Source organism: Giraffa tippelskirchi, chromosome 5 (assembly GCF_054371585.1).
Source record: "Giraffa tippelskirchi isolate mGirTip1 chromosome 5, T2T-mGirTip1v1.2.pri, whole genome shotgun sequence".
Lineage (NCBI taxonomy): Eukaryota > Metazoa > Chordata > Mammalia > Artiodactyla > Giraffidae > Giraffa > Giraffa tippelskirchi.
In genome coordinates, this window is record NC_137279.1 from 157270242 (window position 1) to 157295514 (window position 25273).

General features: G+C 38.7%; 1 protein-coding gene across 6 annotated transcripts in view; it reads right to left on the reverse strand.

Moving 5' to 3' along the window:
• ALG6 (ALG6 alpha-1,3-glucosyltransferase) overlaps positions 1 to 21741 on the reverse strand; it is a 49089-nt gene extending 27348 nt beyond the window's left edge. For 2 of the 6 annotated variants that reach the window (XM_081486591.1, XM_081486594.1), the window contains exons 1-3: positions 21617 to 21741; positions 18466 to 18742; positions 3666 to 3750 (exon numbers count right to left, since the gene is read on the reverse strand). In XM_081486591.1, the coding sequence (XP_081342717.1) occupies positions 3666 to 3750; positions 18466 to 18547 (167 nt within the window). In that variant the 5' untranslated portion in view covers positions 18548 to 18742; positions 21617 to 21741. Of the gene's footprint in view, positions 1 to 3665; positions 3751 to 18465; positions 18743 to 20861 lie in introns of all 6 variants that reach the window. The other 4 variants (XM_081486593.1, XM_081486596.1, XM_081486592.1 and 1 more) reach the window with 2 other exon arrangements.
• Positions 21742 to 25273: the final 3532 nt, after the last annotated feature.

Sequence of the window (25273 nt, forward strand, 5' to 3'; positions counted from 1 at the left end):
GACCTTTGTTGGCAAAGTAATGTCTCTGTTTTTTAATATGCTGTCTAGGTTGGTCATAACTTTCCTTCCAAGGAGTAAGCGTCTTTTAATTTCATGGCTACAGTCACCATCTGCAGTGATTTTGGAGCCCAGAAAAATAAAGTCTGCCACTGTTTCCACTGTTTCCCCATCTAACTGCCATGAAGTGATGGGACCAGATGCCATGATCTTAGTTTTCTGAATGTTGAGCTTTAAGCCAACTTTTTCACTCTCACTTTCACTTTCATCAAGAGGCTCTTTAGTTCTTCTTCACTTTCTGCCATAAGGATGGTATCATCTGCATATCTGAGGTTATTGATATTTCTCCTGGCAATCTTGATTCCAGCTTGTGCTTCATCCAGCCCAGCGTTTCTCATGATGTATTCTGCATATAAGTTAAATAAGCAGGATGACAATATACAGCCTTGACGTACTCCTTTTCCTATTTGGAACCAGTCTATTGTTCTATGTCCAGTTCTAACTGTTGCTTCCTGACCTGCATACAGGTTTCTCAAGAGGCAGGTCAGGTGGTCTGCTATTCCCATCTCTTTAAGAATTTTCCACAGTTTATTGTGATCCAAACAGTCAAAGGCTTTGGCATAGTCAATAAAGCAGAAATAGATATTTTTCTGGAATTCTCTTGCTTTTTCGATGATCCATCGGATGTTGGCAATTTGATCTCTGGTTCCTCTGCCTTTTCTAAAACCAGCTTGAACATCTGGAAGTTCACGGTTCACGTATTGCTGAAGCCTTGCTTTTTATCTTAAAATCACATAAATCATTACAAAAAAGATCAGCAATTTATCAGTAACATTGGGGAAATATATAAATATGCAAATTTGAGAAAAATATGATCAGTAAATACACCAGGGGCTTCCCAGGTAACACAGTGGCAAAGAATCTGCCTGTCAATGCAGAGACACAAGAGATGTGGGTTTGATCCCTGGGTTGGGAAGATCTCCTGGAGCAGGAAATGGCAACCCATTCCAGTATTCTTGCTTGGAAAATTCCATGGACAGAGGAGCCTGGTGGGCTATAGTCCATGGGGTCACAAAGAGTCAGACACACAGGAAACTCAACATCACATGTATTCCAGGAAATGGAAATTTTAGAAGTCTGGTGTTGTTATTATTAAATATTGGTAAGAGTAAGAGATATTCTGGTATTGGTATCCATTATAACTGGCTACTTTAGAGATTCCGCTTCTAGGAATCTACCTAGAAAAACCATGTACACATGCACATAGGAGCTGCTAAATCGCTTCAGTCGTGTCCAACTCTGTGCGACCCCATAGACGGCAGCCCACCAGGCTCCCCCGTCCCTGGGATTCTCCAGGCAAGAACACTGGAGTGGGTTGCCATTTCCTTCTCCAATGTATGAAAGGGAAAAGGGAAAGTGAAGTCGCTCAGTTGTTTCCAACTCTTAGCAACCCCATGGGCTGCAGCCTACCAGGCTCCTCCGTCCGTGGGATTTTCAAGGCAAGAGTACTGGAGTGGAATGCCATTGCCTTCTCCATGCACATAGGAGAAATGTACTTTAAACATTCCCCTACCAAAATATATTTAGGCTTCTCATAGTTATAACAATGCTGAAATAAACAGTGATTCCCACAATTCCTCATTTATAAAACTGTGATCTTGTTTTAAAAAGAAACATACTCAGGGTAGGTAGACCCTTCTCCTACCCCAGGTGATAAACCAAGCCTGCACTGAGCCAGGCATTTCTATTAATGCTTTAAGGGTGGAAAAGATTTTGCTCCACAACAAAAACAGATGTAAAAAATAAGGTATTCCTATTATTCCTGCCTTGAATATGGTTGTACAAAGTCACAGTGCTGGTAGCCTTGGCAGTCATCTGATCTTGGGGTAAAAAGCCCCAGGATGAAAAGCCAACATGCCAAGAAGAAAGAAAAGGGAAGAAAATGGAAAATCCTGAGTTCTTTAACTGCTATCATTAAGCCACTTTACCAGCCCTGCAAAGACCTACTTATGGAGATAATTATTTTAACTACTATTAGGTTTTCTACTACTTAATGCCAAAAGTGCTTCTGACATCACACATGAAGGAATTGTCATTACAAAAATTATAAAAATTGTCATTTAAAGAAAAAAGTTGTTTCCCTCTATAACTTTCAACTATGTATAATGAAATGGAATAAATCAGTTTTTAAATTTAGAATTATAAAACTGACATTTTAAAACTTTACCTGATAGATTCTGATTTCATATTTCAGACAACTATGTTACTTGAAAGTTTTGACCATAACTAACTTTCTAGATGAAGACAGAAAGACTTCACACTTGGAAAACTGAAGTTAAAAAATAAGAAGCCATTCTTTAGTCACATTACTAGGCAACAAAAATGGCAAACTAATCAAATTTGACAAAATTAGACAATTCAAAATATTAGAAATGTTATTTCCAATACACATTTATATCCACTGTTGAAAATAGTGAACCTGTCCCAAGTATGTATTTTCTGTTTTGTAAACTGTGCCATTGAGATATATCCTTTTCAATGATAGTCATTACGAATGATATAACAATAAACTTCAAACTACGAAAAAAAAGGAATCACACCATTTAAACATTATAACTTGGTGCTTTCACTGCCATGGCCTCTGATTCAATCCCTGGTCAGGGAACTAAGATCCTACAAGCCGTGCAGTGAGGTCAAAAATAACCAAAAAACAAATATGCACACATCTATTAAAAAAAAAAAGAATATCAAATATTTAGCTGATCTCTTTTATAAATACTCCAAATTTAGATTATGTAGAGCCAACCTATTAATAGAGAGTTCAATGTGAAGTTCTTAGATATAACTTTCTTTCATAAAGGAGTTCAATAAAAGCAGTGACCAAAGCAATCAAGAGAATGATATGAACAGTTTGTATAACCAGGTTTAATCAAATAATCTACCAGGCACATAATAAGTAAAAAAAAAAAAAATTACTATCATCAATTATCAGAACATGTTCAACAAAAATGGCAATGCACGGATTTTCTGAAGACATAACTACAGCTAACATTTATTGAGAGCTCATTACACTTCAGGCACTGGCGTAAGTGCTTTAAGTGAATCATTTTATTCAATCTTCACAATAACCCAGTGAAATATGTATTCTATTATTTCTATTCTATGAGTGATAAAACTGTGGCAGAGACAGTTAAATAACTTGCCAAAGCTCACACTGCCAGTAAAGAATACAGTCTCCGTCTGAACACTAACACACACATACACAGGCAGTCTGACTCGAACATCTACACTCTTCATCACTAAGCTACTGCTTCTTTACATCTCATATGTTCCTAACAGAGAAACTTAGAGAAACCGCCAAAAGAAATATTCTTAGTCCATAAACTTTCACAGTTTATATCCTGAGGAGCTTTCATGGCATACAGTGTCCTATCCTTAAAGTTCTAGTTTAGTATCATATTCCAGCTGGTAGCTGAGTATATGGTAACTTTCAGGAGGATAAAATTTCAAAATGAGCTGACAATATGCAGGGTAACATATGTGACTTCAATAAATAGGAAGAGAGGACGCTCAAGATGAAGAAACAGTGTATTTTCCTTTTAAGTAACTTCAAATAATCTACATTAACTGACTGATAAACAATAAAATCAAGGTAAAATTATCCATACCATTGTTTGATGGGTAAATTAAAAGTAATCTCTTGCCAGTGTCTCTGAGCTTCATAATCACCAAACATAGGGGGCTTTCCAGCACCTAAAATAATAAGGGGGAACAAAAGCAAAATAAATTTATACTTTATTTATCATTGTCTTACAGAGATCACATTCAAGGAATGAGGCAGGGCAGATACTGAGGTGACAACTGGCATAATGTTAGGGGAGTGCTGAAGCTGAGTGGGAACCAATAGATGTTCACTGCAGAGTACTCACCTTATGAGCTCCACTGCCTTCCTTTGCCCTAATAAACAAAACAGAACTTCCTGTCCCACTGTCAAATACATAAGATTTTTAAATTAGCATTTTCTGTTTAAAAGAAAGCCAACTTTTGTTTATCTTCAATTCCCCTCCCTGGTATTTAGAGTATATAAGTACCTCCCTTCAGTTCAGTTCAGTTCAGTCACTCAGGCGTGTCCAACTCTTTGTGACCCCATGAATCGCAGCACGCTAGGCCTCCCTGTCCATCACCAACTCCCGGAGTTTACCCAAACCCATATCCATCGAGTCGGTGATGCCATCCAACCATCTCATCCTCTGTCGTCCCCTTCTCCTCCTGCCCCCAATCCTTTCCAGCATTAGGTTCCTTTCCAATGAGTCAACTCTTCGCATGAGGTGGCCAAAGTATTGGAGTTTCAGCTTCAACATCAATCCTTCCAATGAACACCCAGGACTGATTTCCTTTAGGATGGACTGGTTGGATCTCCTTGCAGTCCAAGGGACTCTCAAGAGTCTTCTCCAACACCACAGTTCAAAGGCATCAATTCTTTGGTGCTCAGCTTTCTTCACCGTCCAACTCTCACATCCATACATGACCACTGGCAAAACCATAGCCTTGACTAGACGGACTTTTGTTGGCAAAGTAATGTCTCTGCTTTTAAATATGCTAAGTTGGTCATAACCTTCCTTCCAAGGAGTAAGCGTCTTTTAATTTCATGGCTGCAATCACCATCAGCAGTGATTCTGGAGCCCAAAAAAATAAAATCTGACACTGTTTCCACTGTTTCCCCATCTATTTCCCATGAAGTGATGGGACCAGATGCCATGATCTTAGTAATACCTTCCTTAACATAATCAATATAAATTTCCCAACTGCTGCTGCTAAGTCGCTTCAGTCATGTCCGACTCTGTGAGACCCCATAGACGGTAGCCCACCAGGCTCCGCCATCCCTGGGATTCTCCAGGCGAGAACACTGGAGTGGTTTGCCATTACCTTCTCCAATGCATGAAAGTGAAAAGTGAAAGTGAAGTAGCTCAGTAGTGTCCGACTCTTTGTGACCCCATGGACTGCAGCCTACCAGGCTCCTACATCCATGGGATTTTCCAGGCAAGAATACAGGAGTGGGTTGCCATTGCCTTCTCCTAAATTTCCCGAAGTTGCTTGTAAATTGTAATTTTGTAACTCCAGTTCACTGAAAGACTCAGTAATTTTCTTAAATGGCAAAAAATTCTATAAAGCAAAGAATCTTAAATATATATATATACTTAAGTATACTAGTGACTTTATTTCCTCATGAAGATTTTCTAAACTATAAAGATAGTATAGATGGAAGAAAAGGACACAGAAGTGACTTCAAAAGTCAGAGACGAGGTCTAAATTCTAGCCCTGCTAGAGCAACTGAGTGACGCTGGGACCCTGAGCAAATGACTTTAGCTCTCTAAGCCTCAGCACATTAAAAACAGAATCAATACTATCATACCTAAAGGGCTGTTGGAATAAAGAAGATAATGAACATCAAATGCTCTGTGTAGTACCTGGTACACATAAACATTCAATAAATATTAACACTAATTAGGTTTCTTTTCTTTTTTTTTTTTTTTTTGGCCATGCCGTGCAGCATCTGGGATCTTAGTTCTCTGACCAGGGATGGAACCCACAACCTATGCACTAGAAGTCTTGACCACTAGACCACCAGGGAAATCCTTTACTTAGTTTTTAATTAACTAGCTGATAATACTAATCACAAGATATCCAAGTTTATTTATACTTCATGAGAAAACACTGTAAACTATACTGTCCAATAAGTATCATAAAACAACTGTAATAACACATGTCTATAGTTTACAAAGAGCTTTTACAAACTAACTATAAATAACTTAAGGTCAAGTATAGAACCAAAAACCAAAGACATTGATTAGGTCAGGGCTTGATGTCAAATGAATTATATTAAAAACTGCCAGTTTATAGTTTACTTCTAAATTGCAAATAAGGGATAATGGATCTTTAATAACTAACAACAGACAGTGTCTACTACATGCCAAATACAACAATGAAGTAGGGATTATTATCATCCCCAGTTTATAGCTGGCAAACTGGAAACAAGGGTCACTGAGGTAATGAGTAGCACAGTCTGGACAGGAACCCAGGCAGATCGGCTCCATAATTCATGTTCCTAGCTCCTACTGTGTATTGCCTCACAACTTGGTAAAGTTGTTGCCTCAAAACTAGGTTGTTAACCTTAAATCATTTTACATGACATAAAGGTAATTCCACTTAGTAAATAGCAAACAACCACTATTTAGTTAGCAGTTGATTACAAAATTTTTTTGTAAGAAAGCCCGAATAGGTACAGTACAGACACAGGTTTCTCAATCAGCAAGTAAAAAAATCACATGTAGTCATATATTCATTAATCCATTAATCCATTAATTAATCCATTAATGAATCCATTAATTCATTAATCACATTGGTGAATGACATATTATCACTTTTTACTCTAACCCAGATGTTCTCTACTTTTGAAACACAACATTAAATAGACTTTTTGCATTTTAACAGCCGTCTTATACCACTATTCCTTAAATGCTAGCATCTCCACCAAGGAGATACTCCCTATATGAGATAATCATGGGGAAAGCAGGTTAACATCTCCAAAGAGTAAACACAGTGAGTGACTGCCACAAAGAATTGCCCACAGTACAGATACATGGATACACACACAAAAACCTACCCCTGTCTCTCTCATGGAAAGTACTATGTCTTGTTCATTTTTGCTTTCTCAGGATGTAATTGCACCTAGCAGATTCTCTGTGAATGATGATGTAGCAAGGATGTCAATATTATCAATATGATATAACAAGGATTTTAAGTTAAAAAAGATTTGAATTTTTGAGTCTCTGATTTTCCACTTACTAAATGTGCAACACTAAGCAGTTTGTGATGGCAGACCAATTAATTATGCCAAGGCTACTTTAACACAATGCCCATATATTGGTTCCTGCCTCAAAACATCTTTAAGTTACTGACATTTTGAAATTCTGTTCATGCTGCTTACTCCCTCTCCCTATTCATATAACTCTTGTATCAACTCATATCCAACATTTAAGAACCATCTCAATTGCCAAATTCACCACAAAACCTTCCCATATAAATTAAAAGCACACTGCTCATTAATTATTGACTTCTCAGAAGGGCAAACTATAGCCATCATACTTATGTAGATATATAATATGGTTAGATAGCATCACTGACTCAATAGGCATGAATCTGAGCAAACTCCAGGAGAGAGTGAAGGACAGGGAAGCCTGGTGTGCTGCAGTCCATAGGGTTGCAGAGTTGGACATGACTTAGTGACTAAACAACAACAATATATTTTAAGCATTACTCATCAAACCTCTATACTATTATTTTATTGTTCAAACAAGTGGTGAAATACTTTTTTTCCTTACATGAGTCCAGGGATTCTCAGTGTGATTATGGAAAAAGAATTATTAGCAACTTCAGTAGTGAAAACATTTTTAAGTACTTAACAGCAAAATAAAGTGCCAAGAACTTTAGATGTAATTCATTTGATCCTCAGCCTATGATTTTATCAGCATTTTACTGATGAGGAGACTAAAACTCTGAAATTTTAAAATAACTTGTGCAGCGTCACACAGTCAGTAAGACACAGTAACATTCAAACTCACAGGCGTTTAATCTCAGTGCCTGAGTTCTTGTCAGAGAATAAATGATTTGAATACATACAGAATCATGACTTGAATAAGAAATAGAAGACAAGAGGCATTAAAAAAATAAACACCAAACAAAGTGTATCAATTATTTAGTGAATTGAAAAACTGTTACCACAATATCTCAGAGTAGCATCTCCTCCTTTTGTTTAACAAACAGCATATAAAAAAAGCAGAAATCAAAATAGGTAAGTAAAGCAGGTTTTTAAAGGAAAAAAGTTGACTTCTCATGATACTTATGTTTTCAGTATCATATATTTTGTCACATGATTATACTATTTTCTAACAGCGACCCAAATGAGAATTTTAGTTCCAATGGACACAGAATGTGATTTTTCCAGAGTTCAAAGGAAACATATTGTGAGACATACAATATATATACTTTCAATTAAAACTTGCTCCGTTAACTGAACAGAATGGGAAATTAACCTACAAGTTTTTAAAAAAAGGAAAATAATTCCCCAATGAATTAGCTGCATCCTTGCATGTGCATTTTATAGATGTACGTATGTATGCTGGTGGGTATGTTTCTATTTTTATGCATACAGCTACTGTCTATAGGAAGATAGGAATTGATTTTTACTGTTTCTTTTGTTTTTCTTTGTTTTTTGGTCCACTGGGATAATAAAAGTCATAGAGAATCTTAAGTAATTTCCTATGCCTGAAAAAATCCAACTATCTAGATTTTCTGAAATTGCTCTAGACTTGTGGTCAATGTGGAGGAATTTATTACCATTCTCTAACAAATAGAAGAATGGATAATGACTCTCTTTAGGGTTGAGAAACAAGTTTCTATCCAGAGTCTGACCTACTTCAATAAATTCAGCTGACACTGGCTATGAAATTAGTACTTAAGTTTTTAAAACTGCTAAAGTGCCCTTAAAGCAACCCAGAAGGACAACCCAACTGCACCTAAGGGAGCTTCACTTGGGAAGGGCAAAAAGGATTCCTTCTACTGTGATTAATTCTACAAATTCATTTACATGAGATTCAGAATTACATAAAGAAAACATATTAATGTACATTTACAAAGCTCCAATTTTGTCTCATTCTTAGGAAAATGAGCTTAAGCACCACTTAAATGTTCATTTTATTAATTGCTGAATTGTTCAGAATTATGTTACAATTTAAAAAACAAGTAGTTTCTTTGATAACAATATGTACTAATTGCCTTTACATTGAAATTTTAAATATTCTAAGAGAAGAGAATATGGCTAAAATTTTCCCTAATAATTCCCCTTTTATATGTTCCCAGTGAGTAAGAAGAAACATTACAAATAACAATGGGTAAGCTGAGAGAAACTATACAGTATGTGCATCTCCAAAGAAGAAATAATGGACTAATACTAAGCAAGCTCACCTGAGCTTCCTCAATCCAGTGTTTCCTAATTAGATCTTAAGCAAAACGAAAAGCAAACTAAAATAAGCATGTTAAAAACAAACTATAATCAAAAAAGTATTTCAATTATAGAGGGGAAAAAAAATCTCAACAGAATCACAGATGTTACACTCTTTAAGTAATCCTCCCAATCTCCTAGGATACAGAAGTTTGTCACATGCGAATGGTGTTAACACTCTTTAGGACAGAGTTGGGAACTCTGACAATAACCATTTTGGCATTTCTATTTTTCTCATCTGAAAAATGAAAAAAGAAATGTAACAACCACCTACAAAAGATGCTACAAATATTTCCATGTTTAGTAACAATACTCTTCTTACAGAGTAATCCAAAAGTATTCTTGTCCTGTTGACTTTCTTAGAAGACAGTTTAAGAGTAAGGTTTAACTTTTTTTGAAGTATAGTTGATTTACAATGTTGTGTTAGTTTCAGGTGCACAGCAAAGAGATTCAGGTATACATACATATATATATACTTTTTCAGATTCTTTTCCCTTATAGATTATTCAAGATATAGAATTTAGTTTCCTATGCTATAAAGTATGTCCTTGATTATCTATTTTATATATAGTAGTATGTACATGTTATTCCCAACCTTCTGAGTATCCATCCCACCCTTTCCCCTTTGGTAACTGTAAGTTTGTTTTCTGTGTCTGCGAGTCTGTGAGTTTTTCAATAAGTTCATTTTGATTCCACATATATATGATATCACATGATATTTGTCTTACATATTTCCAAAGACAACTTTTAATTGGGTTTTTCCTTAGCTCTCCATAACCCATTCCAGCTACCAAGTAACTCTCTCCCTTCTATTCACTAACAAAGTTCCTAAAAGTTGCTAAGTCTACTTATTAATTCCCACTTAGTCATTTATGGTCTAACAATTAGGAGGCTCACCATGGCCTCCTAGTGATCCTCTATTTTAAACTTTCATTCTATTTGACATGTCTAGAATTTTACAGTTAACTAGTCCTTATTTCTTAAAATTCCCTGATTTCCTGGCTTCCAGGATAGTAACTTCTCTAGGCTCTAATCCTACATCTCTAAAGGTTTCTTCTCAGTCACCTTTAATCATTCCCCCTTTCCACGGTTAAGTGTGTTTCTCAGTGGTTAAATCTGTTTTCTTCTTGCAATACAGACACTCCCAACTCTGTGGCTTCAACCATCATCTGTATCAACCTTTTGTAAACATCAAAATAACTTGTGGATCTTTAAAAAAAATACAGATGAAACTAGTTTCCTCCAACATGGCAGACACAGAAGGTCAGAAAAACACCTTTCCAATACAGGAAAAGTACATATTTTTTAATTATTTATTTTATATGTTATACATATACAATTTTAATGTATGGCTGAATTAGCAGCAAAATAAGAGAATTTGTTAGAGTCCAGAAACAAACAAAAAAACAATAGCAGACCCAGAAGAGTAAGCATTTGTCCTGAGGGTATCCAAAGATCTTTAAGTGGCCGCTACCCAAGGTACTGACCAGCTCAATGCCATGAGTAAAGAGGCAAAGCTTTGTACTTGAACAGACAGGAATTCAGTGTAAGAAAAATCTCTACTAGGATAAACACAAAACCTTGGACGAGATGGTGGAGATAATATTTATCTCTAGGTTGGCTCTTGGTAGTACATGAAAAAAGAAGCCTCTCCACAATTCCTAACCATATGCCAACACTCACCCTGTTCGGGACCTGAATTCATGTGAAGTGTATGCCAAAGAAATCTTGAGATGAGAATCTGGTTTGACTTTTGTTAAAAGTGCCCAGGTACCTGGCAGGAGGCAACACAAACCCTCTGTGAAAAAATACACAGTAAACTCAGGCCTCAAAGAATTTCCACAAGATATAAGTACTAGGTAATATGAGCTCACAATTTTAAAACATCACTAACCTAATGAAGAAACAAAATACTATGAGCAAGAGTCATCAGAAACAAACTATGAAATCAGACAGCAGGTATCAGAATCTTCTGATAGGTGATATAAGATAAGCATGGTTAGTATATTTAAAGACAAAACAGAACTCACTGAGAGTGTGCTGAAGAACAAGAGATGATCAGAAAGATCAAGAAGATCCAAATAGGAAACAAGTAGAAGTTGTGGAAATTTAAAACATAATAGCTGAAATCTGAAAACTCAATAGACAAGTAAAAAAACAGATCAAACACAATTAGAAAAGTAATGAACAGGAAGACAGATCTGATGATTATACAGAAAGCAGTATGAAGAAACTATTAAGATGCAAAATAAAAGCAATTATAAAGTGGAGGAAAGAATGAAAAGACCCAACATATATCTAATAAGACTTTGCATAAGGAGATTAGAAATGAGAGAGAAGTAGTATTTGAAGAGATAACAAAATTATTCTCTGCTAAACCACCTACACTTGGCACAAAGTGAGTATCCAACGCATATCTGTTGAACGATTAAAAGCACAAAGATATAACATATTTCTACCAGAGTTCTACAAGAAAGAAAAAGAATGAGAAGGGACAATGGCTGAGCATTTTCTAAAGAAACAGAAGGTACCACTCCCTAGAGACAGAAATCAAAAGTCTTAAGAGGATAAATTTTTTAATATCCACATGTAGATATACCACAGTGCAACTGCAGCAAGAGAGAAAAGACATATCATCTACTAAGGAAAGACAATTAAAATGACAGCTGATGTCTGAACATCAGCAACAGAAGCTAGAAAACAATGAAAGAAGATTTTTGAACTACTGATATTAAGAGAAAATAACTGTCAACACAGAATTCAATACCCATAAAAACTTCACAACAAAGAGGAAAATAAAGGTATTTTCAGTCAAAAATGGAGTTTGCCAACAACAGACTCTCAAAAAAACTCTTCCGAAGATGTACTTCAGGAAGAAAGAAAAGGATCTCAGAGAAAGATGTACTATGTAAGACAGACAAACAAAGAAAATGAAGGGTAAACCTAAGTAAATATTAATTATATAAAACAACAGTGACTAACACCTAAAATCATGAAAGAAATAAAATCTTAGGCAATAATACCATTTTAATTTGAGGCAGGAAGTAAAGATTTGTAACTATAGTTAAAACTTTTCTAAGGCCCTAGCGCTAAGAGTCGGAAACGACTGAGCCACTTCACTTTCACTTTTCACTTTCATGCATTGGAGAAGGAAATGGCAACCCACTCCAGTGTTCTTGCCTGGAGAATCCCAGGGATGGCGGAGCCTGGTGGGCTGCCATCTATGGGGTCGCACAGAGTTGGACACGACTGAAGCGACTTAGCAGCAGCAGCAGCAGCAGCAGCATTGTTCAAGATGGCATTATAGATTTTGTTAAGCTAAATATGTATGTGAAAAACATCGAGTAAGTCCTGAAAGGATAAAATAAAGTATAGCCTCCAAGTCAGGAAGAGAGACAAAATGGAATTAGGGAGGAGAATTGGTTAGACAGATTTGAATCACAGGGATTCAGAGGTAGAGGGTAAAAAGAATAGGAAAAGATATATCAAGCAAAAAATAAGCTAAAGAAAACTAAAGCTGAAGTAAAGCAATATTAATTTTAGAGAAAACAGACTTTAAGACAAAAGCATTACTGTAAATAAACAAGGACATGACAGTGATGTCATAAAATTCAACTCACAAGGAAAAAAAATTCTAAATCACCTAATTATATGGATTCAAAATATTCAAAAGGAAATTGACAAAACTACAAAAAGAAACTGCCACTCTCTCAATAACTGGTAGATCAATTTGACAGGAATCAGTAAGAATATAAAAAAACTGCGTCAAAACAATTGATATTGAGTAAATGGGTATATGCAGATTATTGAACTGGAGAATATATACATGTTAAGCACACACAGAACATTTCAAAAAATTGATCACATACTAGCCCAAGTTTCAACACATTTCAAAGAATTAGTCCCATACATAAAGACTCTCTTTCTGTTGTTATTTTCTACTATACAATTAAATTTAAAATGTCAAAGAGATCATTGTTAAAGCTTAAATATTTAAAAATTTTTAAATATACTTTCAAGTTATTCATGAGTCAAAGCAAAATCACAATAGAAAATAGAAAATATTACCTGTAGCGTGGTACTTGAAAGAAAATGTATAGCCTAAATGACTTAATTAGAAAGAAATGACTGAAACTTAATAAGCTAAAGCATCTGCTGAACATCTAATGTAAGAATAAAGCCAAGCATACTACTGAGAGAATAAGAAAAGCTCAAATTAATTTTTTGAAAACACTAATAAAATCAATAAATGTCTAGTAAGGCTGATTTTTTTAAATGAATCAACATAGACCATATCTGAAATGAAGAAGGAACCATAACCAGTTATACAGCAAAGATATAAAAGGTAAGAAAACATGATAATTTATGTCAATACATTTTATTTTTTACTTTAATTTTGATTGGAGTATAGTTGATTTACCGTGTTCTGTTACTTTCTGTTGTATAGCAGAGTGAGTCAGTTATACATATATACATATAGATATATGCTGCTGCTAAGTCGCTTCAGTCGTGGCCGACTCTGTGCGACCCCACAGATGGAAGCCCACCAGGCTCCTCCGTCCCTGGGATTCTCCAGGCAAGAACACTGGAGTGGGTTGCCATTTCCTTCTCCAATGCGTGAAAGTGAAAAGTGAAAGTGAAGTCGCTCAGTCATGTCCAACTCTTAGCAACCCCATGGCCTGTAGCCTACCAGGCTCTGCTGTCCATGGGATTTTCCAGGCAAGAGTACTGGAGTGGGGTGCCATTGCCTTCTCCGATATAGATATATATCCACTCTTTTTTTAGATTCTTTTTCCATATAGGTTATTACAGAGTATTGAATAGAGTTCCCTAAGTTATACAGTAGTTCCTCAATAGTTCTATCTTTTATATATAGTAGAGTTTATACGTCAACCCCAGTCTCCCAATTTATCCCTCCCCAACAACACATTTTGGGGCTTCCCTGATAGCTCAGTTGGTAAAGAATCTGCTTGCAATGCAGGAGACCCCAGTTCGATTCCTAGGTCGGGAAGATCCCCTGGAGAAGGAATAGGCTACCCACTCCAGTATTCTTGGGCTTCCCTTGTGGCTCAGCTGGTAAAGAATCACCTGCAATGCAAGAGACCTGGGTTCAATCCCTAGACTGGGAAGATCCCCTGGAAAAGGAAAGGCTATCCACTCCAGTATTCTGGCCTAGAGAATTCCATGGACTCTATAGTCTGTGGGGTTGCAAAGAGTCAGACACAACTGAGCAACTTTCACAACAACACATTTTAAAACTCAGTTGAAATGGGCAAATTCCTAGGAAAATATAAATTATAAAATAAATCAAGAAGAGACAGAAAGCCCAAATGTTCTATAACCATTAAGGAATTTAAATCACTGAATATTTTCCCATAAAGAGAATTTTAGACCCAAATAATTTTCTTAGCAAGTTCTAACCAAGCATTTAAACTAAAAACAATTCCATGGGACTTCCCTGGTGTTTCCACAGGACTGCGCTTCCACTGCAGGAGGGCATAGGTTCAATCCCTGGTCAGGAAACTAGGATCCCACAAGCCACATGGCACAGCCAAAAAAATAATAAATGAATCACAAACAATTTCAATTCTGAATACTATTCCAGATTGTAGGAAAAGAGGGTATACACCCTAATTCATTTTATGTGGCTAGTATATTCTTGATAACAAATTTGACAAAGGAATTTCAAAAAGTAAAAATGCAAGCCAATTTTATTTGTGAGCATGGATGATAAAATCATAAATAATTAATAAGCCAATCTGCAATATAGTTTTTAAAAAAGGTACTATATCACAAATAGAGTTATGCCAGGAATGCAAGGTTGGTTCAATGCTAGAAAGAACAAAAACATACTCAATGATAAATTAAAAGCACCTGTTAAAATTAAGAACAAGATAAAGATGCCTGAATCATTACTTCTATTCAACACTGTAATAAAGTACTAGAATTAAGAAGACAAGAAAAAAGAAAGAAAAAGGATAGGGAGTAAAAAAGAGGAAATAATACTCTAAATCACAGATCACTTTTTTTTTCACAGAAGTTTCAAAACATGGCTGCCCTTGTGGCTCAGCTAGTAAGGAATCCGTGTGCAATGTGGGAGCCCTGGGTTCGATCCCTGGGTTGGGAAGATCCCCTGGAGAAGGGAAAGGCTACCCACTCCAGTATTCTGGCTTAGAGAATTCCATGGACTATATATAGTCCATGGGGTCTCAAAGAGTCGGACATGACTGAGCAGCTTTCACTTCACTTCAAAACATACTTCAGATAAATTATAATTTTTGGAAGGTTTCCAAATATTAACAAATCAACCACATTTTCATTCCCCTGGAACAAGCATTTAGATAAGCAGTTTTTAAAAAGATACCATCTACAATGGGGAGGGAAAAGATATATAAGATATCTAACAATACACCTAAGAAAAGATGAGTATAACTTTCATGTAGAAAACTATAAAATTTTGTTGAAAAACATTTAAGATTTAAATAAATGGAGAAACATACCATCTTAATGAATTAGCAACCTTACTATGCTTATGATTGCCAATTCACCCAAATTAATCAATGGTATAGTATATAACTCCAATTAAAATCCAAACAGAGTTTTTCATAGGACTTTAACAATCTGATTTTTTAAAAAGACATATATGGGGAATTCCCTGATGGTCCAGTGATTAAGACTTGGCACTTTCACTGCTGTGGCTCAGATTCAATCCCTGGTATTAGGTAACTAAGACTTCACAGAGCAGAGTCAAAGCACTGACTCTGGAATAAAATATATTTGAGTTCCAGTTGTCATTTATCGGTTGTCTCATTTTCCATTTGTAAATTAGAAATAATACCTATCTTCAGTGGTTGTGATATTAAGGAAAGTACTCAATGTCTAGCATTTGGTAAATACTTATAAAATAGTAACTCCTACCTCTATTATCATGATTGTCTCATTTGTCTCTTTACATCCAACTTTCTTCCTACAATCATTTTTCATAATAATAATAAAATAGTAAAAAAGAAGTTATTTTTCTAAAACACAGCTAACTACACAGCCAAATCCCCAGCCATGCCTCTTTATCCTTTCTTTCCTTCTTTTTATGCTATCTAATACCAAATACTTACAACCATGTTCACATGCCACCTGCCATATCTCTGCACATGTTCTACTGTCTAGAATATGTTCCCCATTTTATCTGAGTAGCAAATTCCAACTTATGTTTCAAACCTTGAATTCAAAAGCCATCCTGTGAAAAGTTTTCTGCAATGCATCCTGATCATTTACTGTGTTAACACTGAAACTCACACATACTTCAACATTTAATTATCATATTGTATTGTGACTCAAAATTCTCCAAGCCAGGCTTCAGCAATACATGAACCGTGAACTTCCAGATGTTCAAGCTGGTTTTAGAAAAGGCAGAGGAACCAGAGATCAAATTGCCAACATCCGATGGATCATCAAAAAAGCAAGAGAATTCCAAAAAAACATCTACTTCTGCTTTATTGACTATGCCAAAGCCTTTGACTGCGTGGATCACAACAAACTGGAAAATTCTTAAAGAGATGGGAATACCAGACCACCTGACCTGCCTCTTGAGAAATCTGTATGCAGGTCAGGAAGCAACAGTTAGAACTGGACATGGAACAAGACTGGTTCCAAATAGGGAAAGGAGTACGTCAAGGCTGTATATTGTCACCCTGCTTATTTAACTTATACGCAGAGTACATCATGAGAAACGCTGGGCTGGATGAAGCACAAGCTGGAATCAAGACTGCTGGCAGAAATATCAATAACCTCAGATATGCAGATGACACCACCCTTATGGCAGAAAGCAAAGAAGAACTAAAGAGCCTCTTGATGAAAGTGAAAGAGGAGAGTGAAAAAGTTGGCTTAAAGCTGAACATTCAGAAAACTAAGATCACGGAATCCAGTCCCATCACTTCATGGCAAATAGATGGCGAAACAGTGGCAAACTTTATTTTTGGGGGCTCCAAAATCATTGCAGATGGTGACTGCAGCCATGAAATTAAAAGACGCTTACTCCTTGGAAGAAAAGCTATGACCAACCTAGACAGCATATTAAAAAGCAGAGGCATTACTTTGTCAACAAAGGTCCGGCTAGTCAAGGCTACGATTTTTTCAGTAGTCATGTATGGATGTGAGAGTTGGAGTATAAAGAAAGCTGAGTGCCAAAGAATTGATGCTTTTGAACTGTGGTGTTGGAGAAAACTCTTGAGAATTCCTTGGACTGCAAGGAGATCCAACCAGTCCATCCTAAAGGAAATCAGTCCTGGGTGTTCATTGGAAGGACTGATGCTGAAGCTGAAACTCCAATACTTTGGCCACCTGAAGGTCTGATTCATTTGAAAAGACCCTGATGCTGGGAAAGATTGAAGGCAGGAGGAGAAGGGGACGAAAGAGGATGAGATGGTTGGATGGCATCACTGACTCAATGGACATGAATTTGAGTAAAGTCCAGGAGTTGGTGATGAACAGGGAGGCCTGGCATGCTGCAGTCCACTATGGGGTCGCAAAGAGTCAGACACGACTGAGCGACTAAACTGAACTGATTGTGACTACTTATCCAGTAAAATGGAGACCCCTTTAAGTATTAGATATTCACCTTAAATTTCTAGCCATTAGCATAGTGCCTGGAATAGGAGAGGTATTAAATAAGTATTCACAAGGTTAAATTTAATCCCACCCCCAATCTCCAGGACCAGACTCCATCAATCCCACCCCCACTCCATTTCTCTCACATCATTCCCAATCTTATTCTCCACTGCTCTCTTCCTTTCAAGGTAGTAATATGCCTTCTCTACCCTGGGCTTTCCAGGTGGCGTTAGTGGTAAAGAACCTGCCTGCCAATGCAGCAGACATAACAGACTTGGGTTCAATCCCTGGGTCAGGAAGATCCCCTAGAGGAGGACATGGCAACCCATTCCAGTATCTTTGTCTGGAGAATACCATGGACAGAGGAGCCTGGCAGGCTACAGTCTACAGTGTCGCAAAGAGTCAGACACAAGAGAAGCAACTTAGCATGCACACACAACAAGCCTTCTCTACCCTAAACAAACAAAAAAGCCTTCTTTGATTCTGCTCCCCCTTTGAAGTACTAGCTCATTTCTCTCTTCAACAGCTTAGAGATAACTGGTTTCTCAATTTGTCATCTTCCCAGTTAGAATACATCTTTCTTTTCTCATATTACAAAGCATGTGCTTCTATTTAGCTCTTATACAAATTCTGTTTATTAGCATTAGATGTTTAAGTGCCTTTTCTTGACTACACCAATAAAACTTGAAATTCTTCCCTGTCTCAGTAAGAAAACTATAAATTACCAAAAACAAAAAACCTCAAAAAACAGACAAAAACAAAGATTCAAAAAAAATTCATCTGTTAAATGAAAAATGTGTTACCTGAGTAAGAATTAAGAGAAACTGTCCACCGTACTGTTAGTCCTAGTAAGACTGCGGCTGTCATCAAGTACCATTTCTCCATATTTTTTCTTCGAATTCAGGAAGAGGAAAAAAATACAGGAATGCTAATACAGGAATACTTTTAACATGCAGTCAATCACTTCTTTTCTTGATCAGAGAAATAGTATCAATTATTTGGAACTAGGAGTTTCAGAGGATTTTAACTGATGCTTCGTTTCCAGTTAAATATTGATTTTTATCTCTAGGAAGAAGTAGCCTGCAGGGAAAAAAAAAAAAGATACCAAGATTTAGCTGAGCATAGTGCCCAAACAACAAACATTGAACCAAAGAGTAAGATGGAGAAATGGGGGAAGGGGACAGTCAAGGAAAGCGGATAATTTTAAATTCCTTATTCCCTAGTCCTCCAGTCAGGAAATGAACCTCAAAAGGTTAGCTCTCCAGGACTTCCCTGGTGGTCCAGTGGTTAAGAGTCCGTGCTCCCAATGCAGGGAATGCGAGTTTGATTCCTGGCCCTTGGGGAACTAACATTCCATGTGCTGTTCGGTGAGGCCAAAAATAAAATAAAGGCAATTTAGAGAAACTAGGACTTGCTAGATTGGAAAATAAAACAGTTTCCTACTCAAAAGATTAATCAATTAATTAATTCAGGGAATTCCCTCATGGTCTAGTGGTGAGGGCTCCATGCTTTCAATCCCTGGTCAGTGAACTAAGAACCCACAAGCTATGCAGTGCTAAATTTTAGGGAAAAATTGGCACATTTTACCTATAGGTCAAAAAAGTATTTTTCTTACTTAAAAATAGCAAGGAACAACTCTAGAATTAATAAGTCTAGCATCTCAGTAAGTTAGAATGACTCGAAGCATTTAATAAGGCTATGTGAATGTATTATTCAAATTTTATTATACAAATTCCCTTTTTCTTTCCTCCCTCTTACTGCATCCACCTTTGATCATTTCATTGATCACAAGACATTCTACCACAGCAGCAAGGGAGGAGGAAAAATTAAAATTAAATCAGTTTCTCACATTGATTCCAGGTTTGACACAGTTTATGGGCCATTATAAACTTTTCAAATCCTTTTCTAGTGTAACTCAAAAAGCCCCTTTTAACGTGTTGCACTATACATTCCAGAATTGCAACACAACACTCTATTTTCTGCTGAGATATCAAGTTTAAAATAGATTTTACAAATGCTAAGTCCTGGATTTAAAAATCCATAACTTAACTGATATTCCATGGTGGAAATTTTAATCAGTAATACAACCAAGTTAAATGAATTATCCACAGTTCCAGATGATCATATTTAAATAACAAAAATAAGACAATCAATGACCCTTAATAATCATAATGAACTTAAAAAAAGAATAACAATGCTTAACTAATAATACGCTGATCAAGTTTTTTTGTTTGTTTGCTTTCTAGCCTCACCACAGGGCTTGTGGGATCTCAGTTCCCCAGCCAGGGACTGAACCCGGGCTGTGGCAGTGAAAGCCCCAAATCCTAACCATTAGGCCACCAGGGACCTCCCTGATCAAATTTGTTAAGAGCACAATGGTGGAACTGCTGACAGATGAAGGGATCATATCCAAAAAGATTTAGACAACATCTATAATGGGCCAAATCTAACTCCAGAAATCATTACAGAGATAATAAATTCAAAGTTCTGCACTTAAACGTCAAAAAAAACCTGCTTGAGTACTGAAAGGGAGGCAACAGATAACAGATCAGCTCTGAATGGACCAAGATGACCCTGATGACCAGTGTTAGATTAAGTGTTAGGAAAACTTTTCTAACAACTAGAGCTGTCCAAAAATTAAGTGAGCTTCTTCTTAAGAAAGGAGTTACTCTTTAAAAGGCTCAAACAAGGACTTCCCTGGCGGTCCAGTCAGTAGCTAAGACTCTGCACTCCTGATGCAACTGACCAGGTTCGATCCCTGGTCAGGGAACTAGATCCCACATGTTGCTTCCTGATTTAAGTGGTTGTTAAAAGATGTGTTTACTTAATGATAAATCAGTTAGTTACAATTTATGATTTGTGGACACTATTTTCTTGTACATGTTATAATAAAAGTTACAAAGGAAATCACATTTATTTATCAACTAGAATATAAGCTCTAGGAGAAGGCAATGGCACCCCACTCCAGTCCTCTTGCCTGGAAAATCCCATGGATGGAGGAGCCTGGTAGGCTACAGTCCATGGGGTCGCTAGGAGTCGAACACGACTGAGCGAGTTCACTTTCACTTTTCACTTTCATGCCTTGGAGAAGGAAATGGCAACCCACTCCAGTACTCTTGCCTGGAGAGTCCCAGGGGCGGGGGAGCCTGGTGGGCTGCCGTCTCTGGGGTCGCACAGAGTCGGACACGACTGAAGCGACTTAGCAGCAGCAGTAGCAGCATATAAGCTCCAAGCAAGCAGGGATCCTCCTATCTAAGCTGCTGCCCAGTTCCCTGCTCATAGAACAAGGCTGGCACAGAGCAGGTAACTCAAAGTATTTGCGGAATGGAGATCTTCGGGTGAAGAAGGGAGGTACCTAATGGTACTGAGTCCTTTGTGGTTCAAGATATTATCATACGAGATTCTTAACCGATCCGTTCTCCTTGAACAGCAAAAAGGGTTGTTTTTGTTTTTTGTTTTATTTTACTATTTTTCCTATCTGTACAACAAAGTACAGTAGCTTCCTAACCCATTCTCGCGGGCAGCAGAGAATTTTTCCGTCCCACTTTACCCAGAGGGTGCGTCTCGGCAGAAAAAAATGTCTGTCGTCCACGTCCCAGGGCCAAACTTGTTCCTTTCGGTCCGAAAAGGTCCCTCCCCGAGGTGAACAGCACAGCCAGGGAGTGTGCCATCCCAGGCGAGCACATCTCACCAAAGTGTCCCCTCTCGGTGTGTCTGCCCCTTTCTCCAGCGGGCTGGACCCTCAGGACCGCAGGAACAAGGGTGCCAAGATTTCCAGTCCAGGGTACCCCCACGATCACCGCATCCGCCACCCGACCCCCAATCGAGCCTGCGGGCGGGACTGAGGAGGCTTCGCGTCCCTCGAGCAGAGCGGAGCCGGGAGCCAGGCAGCCAGGCCCCAGGCCCTCCGCCCTCCTCCAAGCGCCCCAGAATTCCAGGGACCCGGCCTCTTACCCCACCGCCCTCCGAACGTAGGGATTCGCGCCGCAGCGTGTTTCAGGAAGGCGCCTGCGCGCTCGCACCCGCCGCGGAGAGCCCTGCCGGCCTTCCTTCCGCGTCCGCGTACTCGCGCACCGTCCGCGTGCCCGGAGCGGGAGCGAGCCCGTCGAGCGTGTGGGGAGGGGCGGGGAAAAGGCGCGGAGTGGAGAAGGCGGGCCTCGGAGGCAGAGCACGAGCGGCTGGAATCCGAGAGGCCTGGTGTCCGGGTGAGGCTTGGGGCAGGTGGAAAGCCCCCTGCTCTTCTTTCCTGGGATCGTGGCCAAGGCCTGAGCGGCTGCTTAGTCCACGGATTCCTGTTAGGGGAGCGTCCTGGCGCGCTTCGCACAGTGGACAGCCCATGGCTAGTCCTCACCAACGAGCAGGAGATCTTCCTCTGGACCTATGCCCTTGAGGAGCCAGAAAGCCAATGAGCCGTACCTTCTTCAGGCTGCATGCCTGCAGAGAAGTAGGTATTAAGCTGGGAAGCCACTTCATGGAGGAAATAGTATTGAACTCCAGGCATCTTCAAGAAACTGTGGGTGATGCTAAAGAACAGCCCCGCCCTCCAGTAGCCATCACACCTTCCCCATCAAGCAGCTTGGACCGCATATTCCCAAACTTGCAAATAATAACCACATTCCCTTACTTTGGTCAGGGAATGCCCTCATCTCCCCCTTCTGAATCCTGCCATTCTGTAAAGCCAATCCCTCTATAAGAAAGTAACACCACACCATGAACATGAAAGTGTTAGTTGCTCAGTCGGGTCTGACTCTTTGCAACCCCATCAACTATAGCCTGCCAGGCTCCTCTATACATGGAATTCTCTAGGCAAGAATACTGGAGTGGGTAGCCATTCCCTTCTCCAGGGGATCTTGCGGACCTGGGGCTTGAACCTGGGTCTCCTGCACTGCAGGCAGATTCTTTACAGTGTGAGCCACTGGGGAAGCCCAGTATCCGCAAATATTTGGCTTTTTGTTCTTCAGTCACTAAGGTTAAGTCATGTCCAACTCTTTGCGACTGTGGACTGCAGCACGCCAGGCTTCCCTGTCCTTCACTATCTTCTGGAGTTTGTTCAAACTCATGTCCATTGAGTCAGTGATGCCATCCAACCATCCAGTCCTCTGTTGCCCCCTTCTCCTCCTGCCCTCAATCTTTCCCAGCATCAGGGTCTTTCCCAATGAGTCAGCTCTTTGCCAGGTGGCCAAAGTATTGGAGCTTCAGCTTTGGCTTTGGCTATGGCTATGGCTATATACTGGGGCTTCCCTGGTAGCTCAGTGGTAAAGAATCCCTTGCCAATGGAGGAAATGGGGGTTCAATCCCTGGGTTGGGAAGATCCCCTGAAGAAGGAAATGGCAACCCAATCCAATATTCTTGCCTGGGAAAATCCCATGGACAGAGGAGCCTGGTGGTCTATAGTCCATGGGGCCACAAATATTCGGACACAACAGCAACTAAACAACAACAACATAGCTTTATAACAAAGTGGCTCTGAACAACTCTCTGGATCATGCTTTCTTCACCTGTGAAATGAGTGAGTGGTCTAGATAAACTTCCAGACCTAAAATTTTATACTATTATATTTTAAAGACCGTCAGCCCTGGAAATATGAAGAAATATGGCCAAGTGTCTGCCTTCAAAAAATTTTAATTCTCATTGGAAACGCATAAAAGGATAGAACAGATGCTAAACGTCAGATTACTGGTATATACATTAAGTACTGTAGGAGTTCAGAGAAGAGTGTTCATGGAAACTAAAAATTATCAAGAAACACTTTCCCTAGAGAAGTCAGCTGAGCTTTGAAAGAAAGCCTGGGCCAGGAGAATAGGAGTAAGACTCTCGACAAAGGAAATGGTTCAAGCCAAAATTGTGGCAGTTGGAACTTCCTTGTCAAGACTCTGCACTGCTAGTGCAGGGGCCCAGGGTTTGATTACATATTGATATTTCAGAAATATCAATATATTATAAAAGATATATCTTCAAATCATGACAATTGGTATCAGTCTCTTCTTTCTTCCTCCCAACCTGATAGCTTCTGGTGTAGTATTCAGAGCAAAGTTGTTGCTTAAAATGTCCATTGAATAAATTGTGGAAGGAACTTCAAAACCTCTAATTCACAGCTGAACTGCCCCACAAATGCATCTATATACCTACTCCTCTTTCCCTGTACTAGGTACACGTTGGTGATATAGTGCTGAGCATAACTGCCTTCCTCCACTAGATACTGTCAGTCTCTGAATGTCCAGTGCCTATACATAACAAATACTCAGTAAATGCGTTTGGGATGCGTTCATTAGGATTCACTGTCACTGGTATCCTTATAAGATGAGGAAATTTGGCAATGGACATGCCCACATGCAGAGGATAATGTGAAGACATGGAGAAGATAGCAGTCTACAAGCCAAGGAGAGAAGTCTCAGAAGACACCAACACTGCTGATACCTTGATCTTGGACTTCTAGCCTCCAGAGTATGAGAATACACACTTATGTTGTTTGGGCCACCCAGAGGTTTTCTGTATGGCAGCCCTAACAAACTAGTGCATACCTTATCAACGGTACTCTTGAGTATTCAGAGTAGGCAAATTCCCTCACACAAGTCATACTTTTATAGTAATTTTCTAGTCCCTTCCCTGGATCATTTCCACCTATTAAGAAAACAAGACCTTTTCTATATCAGGCCCAGGACTTCCCTCTTCTGTATCAGGCCCAGGACTTCCCTGATTCTAGGTGAAAATCATTCACCTGATTGATCATAGCTGTTCAGGTGGCACTAGTGGTAAAGAACGCACCTGCAATGCAGGAGACACAGGAGATTCGGGTTCGATCCCTGGGACAGGAAGATCCCCTGGAGGAGGGCACATCAACCCACTTCAGTATTCTTGCCTGGGGAATCCCATGAACAGAGGAACCTGGCAGCTGCATTCCACGTGGTTGCAAAGACTTGGACACGACTGAAGCAACTTAGCACTCACGCACATTGTTGGAAATAGATTTTCTTTTTCCTATCTGTGTATCTTCCTCAATTGACCCTTATACGTCATTTTCCATTCATCTGAAATCTCCAACTTTGATCATACCTTTGTCTCCTCCAGGGATAAGTTCACCTAAGTAGCATAGAGTTAGAGTGAACCTCCAAATTTCCATCTAGCTATTGGCAAAATAGTCTCCTCTTTTATATGCTAAAAGTTGTTCATACCCAATTCACTTGATCCTCATAATAACCCTGAAAGAATGTTAGAAAGGTATGATTATCCCCTTTGGACACACAAGAAAACTTGAGAGCAACATTTCACAAAGTATGTCATTCAGTGGGATAACCACTGTCAAAAAAAAAAAAAAACGGTGAAAAAGAGTATGAGAGAACTTCCCTAGGGGTCCAGTGGTTAAGCCTTCATGCTTCCACTGCAGGGGGCGTGGGTTCCATCCCTGGTCAGGAAACTAAGATCCCACATGCAGTGCAACATACCCAAGAGGTAATAATAATAACATAATTTTTAATAGCATGAGGATGATCTCTTGATACAGGGATAAGTTTGAAAACAATGGGTTACACAAATCTAAAAAGAATTCTTTACTTCAGGTTTTCTCAGAGGCTTTTGTGTGTTATTATATATCAGTGTAAAGGAAATCAGTCC